Genomic DNA, 14430 nt, shown 5'->3' with positions numbered 1-14430 from the left:
TTGCTTAAACAGATTTAGGCCCAAATGTAGAAGTATTGCTTAAAGTAAAAAAGAAACTCAGAGAACGAAAGCAAAGTTAACCAAAGAATAGACTATGAGAGACTCATCAGTGTGCACTAATCCATACACTTTTTAAATATCAAAACTATGAAACTTGTTGCGACGAGTTTAAACATTCCAGAGACTTTGAAGTCTATAAAATCATTCTCTTTGGTATATATATGTATATCCCTGCTCTCCTACAAACACAAGAAAAGGTCCAGAGAAATGCTTTCTTCATTTTAGACGGAAGTATACCTCTGCTATGTCTAATTCCGGAAGGGCAGGGAAACCAAAAAATAGCATCTGAAACTCACCACTAGAAAACCAAACTGAGTCAAGTTTCAAGGAGAGCGACTTTTGCTCTTTAGAGACTTCATTGTGCAGTCCACTTCTTATACAAGTAAGCATCCACTAGGAGCTGGACATGGCAAGTCGATGACTTTTCGTAGTGTTCCATCATGTCCCCCGACCCCCGTGATAACTTCAGAAACATCAGTGACACTGAGCTTTGCAGGATCATTAGGATTTCAGTGAAAAGAGAGACCCAAGCTTTCAGGTTCGAGTTCGACAACGAAAAGGCATCCAATTTTAAGAGTTGAACAAAATTGGAGTCTGGTTCAATTTTATCCGGTTCTTTTACAGGTTTAATTTTGGTAAACCGGGAATGCTTGAGTTTTGAGTTCTTAGAAGTATATCACATCGCTTAGTGTCAAACATGTATGTATTGCATCCGTGATTTTGCGATAAAACAAAACAATTGAGCACTATGTCCAAGGAAAAAAATATTAAACATCGGTGTTCTGCTCTAAAATAATTCACTCTTAACGATTCGTCCACAAAATCTAAAACGTAAAGAGAACTCAAAGCAAAATGCTAGGGAAGTGAAAGATTATACCACAAGCGAGATCATAAATGGCTGAATCAATGTGCTGTCAACTTTTTATAAAATTAACCACTCACTACAAGCTGGACATTGCAATTAGATAACTTGTTGTAGTGTTCCACCATCTCTGCAATAACTTGAGGGATGACTCTGAACTGTGTAGTATGATCATTCTTTTTCATATAGGAGATTTTCATCTCCTTCAAACACGGAAGATAGTCCAGGAAATGTTTTATCATGTGCATCTCTTTCATTGTTCCTTGAAACTCTTTAATCTCTAACACTTTTACTGGACAAGATTTGAGCGAACGACCTTTCTCCTCCCGAGAGACGCAGGCACAAGCATCCCCGCATTTATCAGTTACATGGTGCAAGAGAGCCTGAAGGCATAAAGGAGACATTTAAGGTTTCAATGTGTGAACTCTATCTTTGTACATGTTTGGTAAATTAGTTATTTCTATACCTCAAGGACTAGAGTTTCTAAATGTGGACAGTTCCTTAGAAGAACTGGCATTGCTTGCCATCCTCGACTCTCAACACTCTTGATAGATAAAGATTTGAGGTTTTTGAACACTGGCATCGATTCACAGCATAGAGAAAGCACCTGATAACAAGACAAACCATAATTAGACTTTTGCTTATTTGTTAAAAATAGGACTTGAACAAACATGACTGCCATGCTCCATAAATTGAGACGAAGTGCTGGTTATCTTTCATTTATTTTACCAAGACCAGCTAATAGAGAAAAGAACAAAAACACTAACCTCAAGAGTATCACGAGAGAAATAGAGATACCGAACATTTCGAATGCTATTCATAAGCTTCCCCACATTTTCATATCGGAGAACATGCATGATTGTACTCATCATCCTCTAACAAATCATTGTTTGGCGCTCTTACTCGGCTGATATCGTCTTCAGGTACAAAAAGGCTGATTCGAGCCTCAAACAAGTTTTCCATTTTAGCTACGGGATAATCTCCCATGGCATAATCAGAGTAAGATAAGTAAGCAAGACTAGGTGTATCAAATGACTTAGTATGTAAACAAACGATGCATTTTATTGTTAGGGTCTTGAGGCTTGCACTTGATACAGATACATGCACATTCACATCCAATTCTTTCCAGTATATATGATTCATGACTAATTCCTCAAGCGCAGGCAAAGCACGAAGAAAAATCTCAAAATTCTCAACAGATAACAAAACTGATTCAAGAAGGAGAGTTTTAAGCATTGGTAAGAAAATGCTCCCATCCAAGCAACGAATATCAAATCCAGATAATGGAGCTTAACTAGTTTCTTGTTCTCGAAAACTTGTGGATACATATGATAAGAGGTATCAAAAATCATTGATAGATCAAGCTCCGAAACACCACGCACCATCACATTCTGTATCCAACAATCCACTCTATCCGAATAAGAACCGCCGCCACAACAGAGGGAGAATTTCTTTAAGGGAGAGTTACCTTGCAATGCCAAAACTCTATCCACAAAATCCATGAAGAGCTGTCGAATATCGTCCCTTTCCTCTTTACGCACCTCCCAATGCAGAATATCACAGTCAAAAATATCAAGATTAGGGACAAATGCAATCAAATTGCGCCACCTTTTGGAGAGAACCGATATCAAAGCAGCCTCCTTGGTGGTAAGGAAGGACATAATATGGCAAAGAAGCTCGTCTGGTAAATTGCTTAAGTGATCCATCTGCTCTGCACGAAACAAAGAGAGTATAAACTGGTAAACTGAGAACAGGAACTTCTAACTTCAATACAGGGAAAATTAGAGCTCACAACGCAAATAGGAATCTTATGGAACCCTAAAAAAATATAATGAGTAAACCTCCAAACCTACCTTGTTACAAAAGCTTAATCCACGACCTAATTGTTTCGGGATTTCAATGAAAAAGAGAGTTGGGATTTGCTTAATTGCTTGTGTTTTTGGCTCTCAAACGAAAAATATAAAGAAAATACTCAAGCTTTCAGGTTTCGACAAGACATGCAAAGGAATCGAAAAATTCAATTTTTAAGTTTTCATGTTTTATTTCATCCAGTTCTTAAAAATCACCGGTTTAATTTCGATAAACCAGAGCAAATAGGGATCTGCCCCAAAGGAAACGTGTAAACTAAGAAACCCCAAATACAGGATGAGTTAACTTCGAAACCTACTGATGTAGCATTTCTTTCAATTAATTATCGAACCACAATTTGCAATTTAATCAACTCACCAAGAATACACACACTTGCTTAATCTAAGCTAACAAGATGATTTTGAGTATTCTAAATCTTAGTAACAATGCATTATCAAACAAACAATGCAAAACAAGATAAGAGAAAGCAAGAAACAAAAGACCAACAAGTTTCGAAAGTAAACAAAGCGGGAAATTAACAAATTACTAAGCGAAAACTAAAGACGAATTCTCGGGTTAAGGTAATCGATTAGAAATGATAAAGAGATGGATTATGGAGCAACAAACAACTTCTAACAAGCAATGATCCTTAGGCCATAGAACACTAAACAAGACTAATACATTTCCATGATATTAATCCCTTTACTAATCAATCAATCATCAACAATTTCCAAAGGCAATCAAATGATCAATAAGCATAAATAACAAGTCTATCTAGCCACTAATCACCCTAATCAACAATTTCCAAAGGTAAGGTATGAAAAGCACTTAAAGATTTTGGTTTGGGAATTTCATCGAACACCTTCCGGGCATGAAATTCCTAATGTCTAAATCATCATGATCAAGGTTGATCTAGCCTTAAAAGCAACCAATAAGTAAGAATCTTAAGTAATCTAGCCCTAAACTCCATAACCCAACATCTAAACCATCCTAATCTACCCTAACCAAAGAACTCTAGGAGACTACTCACTCATGATCATGATCATACAAAGGAATTGGTTTGATCTTTGTAAAGCCATAATCATTAGAGAATAGATGAGAAATTTAAAAGAAATACTTGATATAGAAACTTAAGAACTCAACATTCATACAAAAACCTTAGATAAAGAACCTTCAAGAGAAGTTTTTATCCCTAAACAAAAGCTCCCTCTCTCTAAAACTAGGTTAAGAGTATTTATAGTAATGAGAAAATAAACCGGATCAACCCGGAACAAACCGGGTTTTGATCCGGTTAAGGAAGGAAATCGACCAAGCAATAGATCACTTGGTAGATTCAATATCGTCCGCAACATTAATCCTTGACCAGTAGACCACGAAATCGACCACTTTGGTAGATTCATATTCCTCCGTAGCTCTGGTCCTGACCAATCGACCACGCAATCGACCAGTTTGGTAGATTCCTACTAGCTTCTCTTCTTTGGCCACTTTGCAATCTTTTAGCTCCTTTGTTTGCTCCATTTGCTCCATTTTACTTCCAAAACTTTAAACTCCACTCATGTACCTAAAAAAAACAAATGCAAATGCAAATGCAATACTATATGCCAAAATATGAATGCAAAGCAACAAAAACTAAGAGAAAAAGAGGTTTTTTTTTTTTTTTTTTTTTTTTTTTTTTCAAACCCAATCCCAAGTATTCAATCTAACCACTTAAATCTTTCATTCCCAACCTAGTAGCTAGTCCAAAGATGTTCCAAAAGCTAGCTAAAAACAAGAGCTAAAACCTTGTCGTTCTCAATACTTTGAAGATTTCAAAATCTATAGCATTTTCATACAAGAGGCCTCACTCACAAATAGTACATAGGCTTGAAAGAAAGGTTTTAAGGTTAAGGGTAGGGAAAACCATTCTAAAGGTGAGAATGGCCATTCGGGTTAACAAAAGATTGGCAAAACGAATAAGATAACCCGAATGAGTCTTTTAGACTACCATGAGAATGCATTTAGGATCCATAAGCGAGAAATCAATATCAAATTAAGTCCAAATTCATAGAGATATTTCAAAAGTCATGTAAGCTTCACACAAGTAGAAATTGCTTTCGAGAAACGCAAAAGTCTAAGCATGGATTTTCCATTTTTTCCAAGATGATCAAGCAACGATTAACTGTGATCAAGGGCTTTAAGTTCAATCCTAAGCTTGAATTTCTACAAGGTAATTAAATCATTATCCCCTATGCAAATGCAAATGCACACTAGATGCTTCTAGACTCAATTCTAAAAGAGAAAATTAATATGCAAACCTACATGATTTTTTTGGATTTTTCAAAATTTTCAGATTTTTTTTTTATTTTTTCTCAAAACATAGATATTGACAATGCAAGACTCAAAGAAATAAAATCAAAACAAAACACAACGTTAGATGGTTAGTCTCTCCCCCAAACTTATTTCACACCGTCTCGGTGTGAGAGAAAAATATGAGGAAAAGACTAACGAAAATAAATAAATAGAACTAAAAGAAATAAAGTCGTATATACAAGTGATACCGTGGAGTGGCTAAGGCATGTAGGAGTGGTCTCTCGAGGCGTTCTTCCTCCTAGACGAGTGTGATGAAGTGGCGGGCGTTTCATTATTCTCATCACTCTCCAAAATATTGTCTCTATCTTCCTCCTCATTTGAAGGAAAAACAAGTTCATCCTCGGAAGAGACATAATCCGGTGGTTGGAGCTTCTTCACCTTCTTAAGTAGCTTTCCTATTGCATAAGATTTCCACTTGTTTATCTTCCTTTGAGACTTGATGACGGATTGAAGAAACTTCTCCATCTTGGTCTTTGGCACAAATGTGAATTCGGGAAGATCACACTTGTTGAGGTTGTAAGGGTCATCTCGTGGAGATGGTGGCAAGTCTTCTTCTTCAATCTCCATAAATTGCTCCAAATTTGGTACTTGATATTCCTTACTTGGCAAAAACATAATGTCTTCATGACTCTCTACATTTGTGATCTCCTTTGAGGGTAGTATGCATTCCAACTTGTTATCCTCTCGATCCGTGTACAAGTAGATGAAAGCATCATCGCTACGTTTTAAAGAGCAAGAACGCACCAAGTTCTCATAGTCAATGTATTCACGCTTTGGGAGAGCATTGAATGGAGAAAGATCTACTCCCGCTTTAACAAAAAGTGGTGTGAGAGTACCACCAATGTAGATGGATTTCGTCTTGCCCTTGATTAGCCGGTTCTTATAATCCTCTAGATAAGAAGCAAAGATGCACCCATAGTTCACATCATTTCCAAGATCATCATGTACCAACCTTCCATCGCCATTCTCGTCCGCGTCTTCTACCAACAATTCTTTGACTCCTTGAAAAAGAAAGCACATCTCGGAAACCGTAGTAGAACTCGTTTCACCTCTCCCAAAAAGAGCATGCGCGAGAAGCTTCAAGGCGTAACGAATTACCGGATGGCGGACGCTCTTGATACTTGCGTTACAACTGAATTTCCCGCTTGCTAGCTCGCCCCAAAAGAAGTGGATTCCTTTAAACTTCGGGAAGCTCATCTCGCTTTTGTTCTCAAATCCATAGGCTTCACAAAGGTCGGGAATTGATATGGAGAAAGCCTTTGTTTTGACCTTGAAGTTGATGATTCCTTCTTTAGCTAGTGGTATCTTTGGGTTCGTAAATGTGTACTCCATGGTGCTAAAGAAATCAACTGTAGGCTCACTGAATGTAGGGTGATCCATGGAGGTGAAGGCGCCAAGTCCCATCTTTGTGAAGAACTCGTCAATAGTCTCGAGCAAACCCATCTTCTCTAGGATCTCGCGATTTGCAAAACGCGTTGGAAATGAAGGAAGTGGAGAGATGACTTTGAGAGCTTTCTTATCTTCCTTAGTCCAATGAGCAACGGGTTCACTTTGCGGTTCAGTGGAGGTCATTGTCTTAGAACGTTTGGGGTTTGTTCTCTTTGTGCCTTCTACCATTGTGCCTTGTCAATCTGAGAGTGGAGATGCTAAATTCGGGTTCTATGGAGAAAAAAAAGTGAACAAGAGATTTGAATCACTAAAAACAAGCAAGTGTGTTTGAAAACAAAAGAGAGAGTGAGTTTGAAAAAAGAGAGAAAAGTGAGAGGAAGAGGTCGTGAGAGAAGGAAAAAGAAGGAATTATTATTATTATTATTATTATTTTTTTTTTCGGTTTTGGTTGGTTAAGGGACTAAACCGGAAAATTTCTAGTGAACCGACGAAGTCAAGAGATGACTTACCTGGGCTTTCAAAACCAATCGATCAATTGATTGGTCGATTCGAAAATTTACGGATTTGCGGACATGAATCAGTAGACCGTCCAATCGACCAACTCGTCTATTGACTGCTCTATTGAGTGCTCGATTAGAAATCTGACGGATTTGCGGACATGGATGAGTCGACCGTCCAATCGACCATGCGGTCGATTCGCTTGCCCAGAAATGGTTTTGCTTGCCCGTCTTGATATGAAATTTTCCAAATACTTCCCTGAAACTTAATCAAACCAAAAGCACATAAATAGAATCAAAATATGTACAAGGATACCATGGGATTGCCTCCCAAGTGCGCTTGTTTAAAGTCACTAAGCTTGACGTTTCCACACAAATTAGGCGGATTGAGGCTCCAAGAGAGAAACTTTGGTTCCCTCCCCAATGTGTTGATTCGCGAAGTAAGGCTTCAAGCGTTGAGCATTCACAACAAATTCTCCTCCCGTTTTGTTCCACAATACCAAGGCTCCATAGGGTCTCACTTCTTTGATCTTGAATGGACCCGACCAACGAGATTTGAGCTTTCCCGGAAATAATCTCAAACGAGAATTGAACAACAACACTTGATCACCTACTTTAAAGTCTCTTGGAACGATCTTCTTGTCGTGAAATGCCTTAGTCCTCTCTTTGTAAATTTTGGCGTTCTCATAAGCTTCAAGGCGGATTTCATCAAGGTCATTCAATTGAATCAACCGCTTCTCCTCGGCGGTTTTGATATCAAAATTCAAAAGCTTTACTGCCCACAAAGCCTTATATTCGAGCTCAACCGGCAAATGGCATGATTTTCCATAGAGAAGATTGAACGGAGTAGTACCTATCGGAGTCTTAAAGGCGGTTCTATATGCCCACAATGCATCATCAAGTTTTACCGACCAATCTTTTCTTGTAGTCCCAACCGTCTTCTCTAGAATAGCTTTGATTTCCCGGTTAGAAATCTCAACTTGACCACTTGTTTGCGGATGATAAGGCGTGGCGACCTTGTGCTTCACTCCGTGCTTCTTGAGTAGACTCTCAAAGACCTTGTTGATGAAATGCTTCCCTCCATCACTTATGACCACTCTAGGAACACCAAATCTTGGAAATATTATAGTGTTGAATAGCTTCAACACAACTTTTGCATCGTTAGTTGGACTAGCAATCGCCTCAACCCATTTTGACACATAATCAACCGCCACAAGTATGTAGCTATTTCCATATGAAGAAGGAAATGGTCCCATAAAATCTATTCCCCATACATCAAAGATCTCAACCTCTAAAATTGGATTTTGGGGCATCTCATTTCGTCTACTAATGTTTCCTTTTCTTTGACATGAATCGCACTTCGAAATGAACTCTTGTGCGTCTTTAAACATCGTTGGCCACCATAAACCCGCTTGTAGAACCTTGGTAACCGTCTTGAAAGTTGCAAAATGACCTCCATAGCTTGAACCGTGGCAATGGAGCAAAATTTCTTCTACTTCTTCTTTCGAGACACATCTTCTATAGATCTTATCTTTACATAGAGTATAAAGAAATGGTTCATCCCAATAGAAGTGGTTTATATCTTTCAAGAACTTCTTCTTTTCATAGCTACTCAAATTTGGAGGTTCTTTTCCACATGCCAAATAGTTAACATAATCCGCATACCATGGGCCATTTTCATTCAATGTCTTCACCTCCTCAAGTTTTTTATAGGTCTCATGACTTGCATCCTAAAGCCTAATTGCCAATAGTTGCTCCTCGGGAAGAGAGTCATCGATTGGTATATCATTATCAATCCTCAACCGAGAGAGATGATCCGCAACACCATTCTCAATCCCTTTCTTGTCTTTAATTTCCAAGTCAAATTCTTGTAGAAGCAAAACCCATCTCAAAAGCCTTGGTTTCGCATCCTTCTTGGCTAATAGATGTCTTAATGCCGCATGATCCGTATGAACTATCACCTTAGAACCAACCAAGTATGATCGAAACTTCTCAAATGCAAACACTATAGCAAGGAGCTCTTTTTCGGTGGTGGCATACTTAACTTGTGCATCATCAAGAGTCCTACTTGCATAGTAGATGACATGAAGCTTCTTATCTTTTCTTTGACCAAGAACCGCTCCAACCGCATAGTCACTAGCATCGCACATGATCTCAAATGGTAGATTCCAATCCGGTGCTTGCACTATTGGGGCACTAACCAAAGCTTTCTTTATCTTTTTGAAAGCATCTAGACATTCCTCATCAAACACAAAAGCAACTTCTTTACACAATAGTCTTGTAAGTGGTCTTGCTATTTTGGAGAAGTCCTTGATGAACCTTCGATAAAACCCGGCATGGCCCAAAAAACTTCTTATTCCCTTAACCGAATTTGGCGGTGCTAGATTGGTCATCACATCAATCTTAGCTCTATCAACCTCTATACCCTTCTCGGAGATCTTGTGACCCAATACTATCCCATCTCTAACCATGCAGTGGCACTTCTCCCAATTTAACACAAGGTTAGTCTCCTCACAACGTTTCAAGACCCTACACAAATTAGAAAGACAAGAGGCAAAAGAGTCTCCATAGACGGAGAAGTCATCCATAAAAACTTCAACCACATTTTCAATTAGATCCGAGAATATAGACATCATGCATCTTTGAAATGTAGCGGGAGCATTACACAAACCAAATGGCATTCTCCTATATGCAAATGTACCATAAGGGCATGTGAAAGTTGTTTTCTCTTGGTCATTTGGATGAATCGGAATTTGAAAGAATCCCGAATATCCATCTAGAAAACAATAGTGGGTGTGATTGGCTAACCTCTCTAGCATTTGATCAATAAACGGTAAAGGAAAATGATCTTTCCTAGAAGCGGCATTCAATTTTCGATAATCTATACACATCCTATGCCCCGTTATTGTTCTAGTTGGGATCAACTCATCATTATCATTCTTTACAACCGTGACTCCACCCTTCTTTGGGACCACATGAACCGGAGAAACCCATGTGCTATCCGAGATCGGGTAAATTATTCCCGCATCCAAGAGTTTGAGGATCTCTTCCCGTACTACATTTCTAAGGTTAGGATTTAACCGCCTTTGATGTTCGACGGAAGTCATTGACTCATTCTCAAGATGAATCCTATGCACACAAAGAGTTTCCGAAATTCCTTTAATATCACTAAGAGAATAACCAATAGCTTTTCTATACTTTTTCAATTCCTCTATTAGGGTGGAGACCTCTAAATCACTAAGTTCGTCATTAATTATAACCGGATAAGTAGAGTTTGTTCCAAGAAATGCGTACCTTAGCCCCTTGGGAAGAGGTTTTAGTTCCACCTTTGGAGCCTTGAGTTCACTCCAATCTCCATCTATGCTAGACTTACCATTGCTAGCTCCCTCCTTGTTTGTCACCTCTTCAATCTCAACAACATTAACCTCATGACTAACTTCTTTCAACTCAAGGAAGGTTCCATCTTCATTAGAAGGCTTGTGAGAATCAAGTATCTTCTCATACCCCTCACTATCACTTTCAAGTAATCCAAACTCTCCTTGTTTTATAGTCAAAGTACTATGAAGTGGATCCTCCATTGCTAGCTCTTCCAAAAGCTCATCCGCTAAAGCTTCTATCTCTTCGATATAAAATTCTTGGTTTTCAATGGTAGGTTTCTTCATCGTTTTTTTTATATCAAAGGTTAATACCTCCTTACCCAAGTTCAATTTAATCATTCCTCTTCGCACATCAATCATTGCTCCCGCGGTTCTCAAAAATGGGCGTCCTAAGATAAGTGGGTCTTTCGGTTCCTCATCCATCTCAAGGACCACAAAGTCCGTTGGTATCTCAAAATGACCAATCATGACCGGAAGATCCTCAAGCAAACCAACCGGGGTTCTAATAGAACGGTCCGCAAGGACAAGTGAAATTCTACAATCCTTAAATCTTGTGAAACCTAAGCGTTTGGCAACCGAAAGAGGCATCAAGCTAACACTAGCACCAAGATCACACAAGCAATGGTCAAAGGATAAAGGACCAAGAGCACATGGAAGTGTAAAGCTACCCGGATCATCAAGCTTCTTTGCTACAATCTTGTTTTGGAAGATAGCGCTACATTCATGAGTCAAAAGGACCATACCTTGTAATGTTTTCTTCTTTTCTACAACCGCATCTTTAAGAAACTTGTTGTAAGTCGGGTTTAACAAGAACGCATCTATGATAGGCATGGTGATAGTAACTTCTTTCATTTGCTCATCAAACATTGCTCTATACTTCTCTAGTTGTTGCTTCTTGAAACGACCCGGGAATGGTAACTTTGGTTCATAAGGTGGAGGTACAAATAGAGTCTCTTTCTTAGCAAAACTTTTATCCTTCTTGGAGATTTCTTCTTGGGTTTTGTCTTCTTTAGACTCTTCAACTATTTTACCCTTCCCTTTGTCAACAATACATTTTTCAACATCAATCTCATCTTGACAAACTTTCTCATTCAATACCTCCTCTTCATCAATCTCAATCACACCCTCCTTTTGTTTAGGCTCAATGTCTCTATTGAGCTCTCCACTCGGCAACTCTTTACCACTTCTAAGGGTTATAGCATTTATATACTCTTTCGGATTTGGTTCCGGTTTACCCGGTAAAGTTCCCATTGGCCGCTTGGAAGTGGATGAGGATTGGCTATAAACATGGGCATTCAAACGCTCTATTTTGGCATTGAGCTCACCATAAAGGTCATCGACTTTGGTGTGCATTCCTTTCATTTGTGTGGCGAGATCGATTGCTCCTCTTCCTTGCCCTTCTAAAATTTGTTTAAGAAGAGCGTTTGTATCATTCGCTTGAGGTGGAGGATTTGATGAACTCCCTTGGTGTTGGTTGTGGTGGTAGGCTTGAGGCTTTGGTTGGAAGTTCCCTTGGGGTTTAGGTTGATAGTTAGGTTGTTGTGTGAAACCGGGAGGCTTTAAAGGTGGGTAGCTTTGATCTTGTGGGTTCTCCACATTATTGCTCCTATATGAAAGGTTGGGGTGATTCCTATAGTTAGGGTTGAATTTGTTGTAGCCTTGTCCACTAACATAGTTGACCTCTTCTTGTCCCTCTACACAACCTTCCATATTCTCTTGATAACCTTGGTAGACATCACTCTCGGATACAAAATGGATCGGTTTTTGATTAGCAAGAATCATCTTATCCATCTTTTCATTCAATGCTTTGATCTCTTTGCGGTGTAGATCGCTCATCTCATTACTTTCTCTTGGAGTGCGGTCATAATCTTCACCATAGTTACCATCACTTTGAGCTAGATTCTCTACCAAAGACAAATCATCATCAATATCTTAGCCCAAGAAGTTTCCATTGCTTGCCGTGTCCAACAACATGCGAAATTTAGGGAGAACTCCTTTATACAAGGTACTTAGTATAGATTCTTTAGAGAAACCATGATGAGGGCATTGCATTTTGTATCCCTTGAACCTTTCCCAAGCTTCACAAAAACTTTCATTACTCCTTTGAGTGAAGCTAGATATCTCATTTCTCAACCTTGCCGTTCTTGTTGTGGAGAAGAACTTTGAGAGGAAGGCTCTTTTGCATTGGTCCCAAGAGGTGATGGAGCCTTGAGGTAGATTCTTCTCCCAAATACGAGCTCGATCTCCAAGAGAAAACGGGAAGAGTCTAAGTTTGAATGCATCTTCCGAGATCCCATTGATTTTCACCGTGCTACACAACATATCAAATTGGTCTAGATGATCCAAAGGGTCCTCCATTGATAAACCATGAAACTTAGAGCTTTGAACCATGTTGATGAGGCTTGATTTAATCTCAAAGTTGTTGTTCTCAACCGGAGGAGCTTGAATACCGTTTCTATTTCCACGGATGTTTGGCTCATCAAAGGCTCCAATTGGTTGATGAGCTCTTGGTTGATGTTGTGGCATATGACCATCCCCATTAGCTTGGCCATTTCCATTATGGCCCTCAATTCCGGGTTCATTCATGACGCCTAACCGAGCAAGGTGTTCAAGTCGTTCTCGTTCTCTTCTTGCTCTAGCGTTTTCTCTTTCAAACCGGCGGATGTCACTAATCTCTTCTACTAAGTTTGCTCGACCGTGACTTCGTAGGTTCATACACCTTTAAAACAAGAGCAAAGATCAAGTATAAAGGATTAGTAACTAAAGTAAAAGGCTTAGTCTCAAACAAATATGAAATCCTAATGGCTAATAACTATTGCAAACCGGCAACGGCGCCAAATTGATGTAGCATTTCTTTCAATTAATTATCGAACCACAATTTGCAATTTAATCAACTCACCAAGAATACACACACTTGCTTAATCTAAGCTAACAAGATGATTTTGAGTATTCTAAATCTTAGTAACAATGCATTATTAAACAAACAATGCAAAACAAGATAAGAGAAAGCAAGAAACAAAAGACCAACAAGTTTCGAAAGTAAACAAAGCGGGAAATTAACAAATTACTAAGCGAAAACTAAAGACGAATTCTCGGGTTAAGGTAATCGATTAGAAATGATAAAGAGATGGATTATGGAGCAACAAACAACTTCTAACAAGCAATGATCCTTAGGCCATAGAACACTAAACAAGACTAATACATTTCCATGATATTAATCCCTTTACTAATCAATCAATCATCAACAATTTCCAAAGGCAATCAAATGATCAATAAGCATAAATAACAAGTCTATCTAGCCACTAATCACCCTAATCAACAATTTCCAAAGGTAAGGTATGAAAAGCACTTAAAGATTTTGGTTTGGGAATTTCATCGAACACCTTCCGGGCATGAAATTCCTAATGTCTAAATCATCATGATCAAGGTTGATCTAGCCTTAAAAGCAACCAATAAGTAAGAATCTTAAGTAATCTAGCCCTAAACTCCATAACCCAACATCTAAACCATCCTAATCTACCCTAACCAAAGAACTCTAGGAGACTACTCACTCATGATCATGATCATACAAAGGAATTGGTTTGATCTTTGTAAAGCCATAATCATTAGAGAATAGATGAGAAATTTAAAAGAAATACTTGATATAGAAACTTAAGAACTCAACATTCATACAAAAACCTTAGATAAAGAACCTTCAAGAGAAGTTTTTATCCCTAAACAAAAGCTCCCTCTCTCTAAAACTAGGTTAAGAGTATTTATAGTAACGAGAAAATAAACCGGATTAACCCGGAACAAACCGGGTTTTGATCCGGTTAAGGAAGGAAATCGACCAAGCAATAGATCACTTGGTAGATTCAATATCGTCCGCAACATTAATCCTTGACCAGTAGACCACGAAATCGACCACTTTGGTAGATTCATATTCCTCCGTAGCTCTGGTCCTGACCAATCGACCACGCAATCGACCAGTTTGGTAGATTCCTACTAGCTTCTCTTCTTTGGCCACTTTGCAATCTTTTAGCTCCTTTGTTTGCTCCATTTGCTCCAT

General features: G+C 38.7%; 1 protein-coding gene and 1 pseudogene across 3 annotated transcripts; both read right to left on the bottom strand.

Moving 5' to 3' along the window:
• Positions 1-990: 990 nt before the first annotated feature.
• AT5G38386 (F-box/RNI-like superfamily protein) lies at positions 991-3032 on the bottom strand (the record flags this gene model as incomplete). Of its 2 annotated transcripts, NM_001344245.1 has the most annotated exons (6): positions 2776-3032; positions 2218-2633; positions 1826-2113; positions 1690-1746; positions 1389-1529; positions 991-1305 (listed from the first exon to the last, which is right to left on the bottom strand). In NM_001344245.1, the coding sequence occupies exons 2-6, from the start codon at positions 2626-2628 to the stop codon at positions 991-993; spliced, it is 1212 nt and encodes a 403-aa protein (NP_001331014.1). In that variant the 5' UTR covers positions 2629-2633; positions 2776-3032. The 2 variants fall into 2 exon arrangements, with proteins under 2 accessions (NP_001331014.1, NP_680363.1); NM_148058.2 differs by lacking the exon at positions 2776-3032 and having other exon boundaries at positions 2218-2688.
• A 2461-nt stretch (positions 3033-5493) lies between these two features.
• AT5G38383 lies at positions 5494-14430 on the bottom strand (annotated as a pseudogene; the record flags this gene model as incomplete). Its single annotated transcript has 1 exon — positions 5494-14430.

This window comes from Arabidopsis thaliana, chromosome 5 (assembly GCF_000001735.4).
Source record: "Arabidopsis thaliana chromosome 5, partial sequence".
Lineage (NCBI taxonomy): Eukaryota > Viridiplantae > Streptophyta > Magnoliopsida > Brassicales > Brassicaceae > Arabidopsis > Arabidopsis thaliana.
This window is presented reverse-complemented; position numbering and strand designations above follow the sequence as displayed.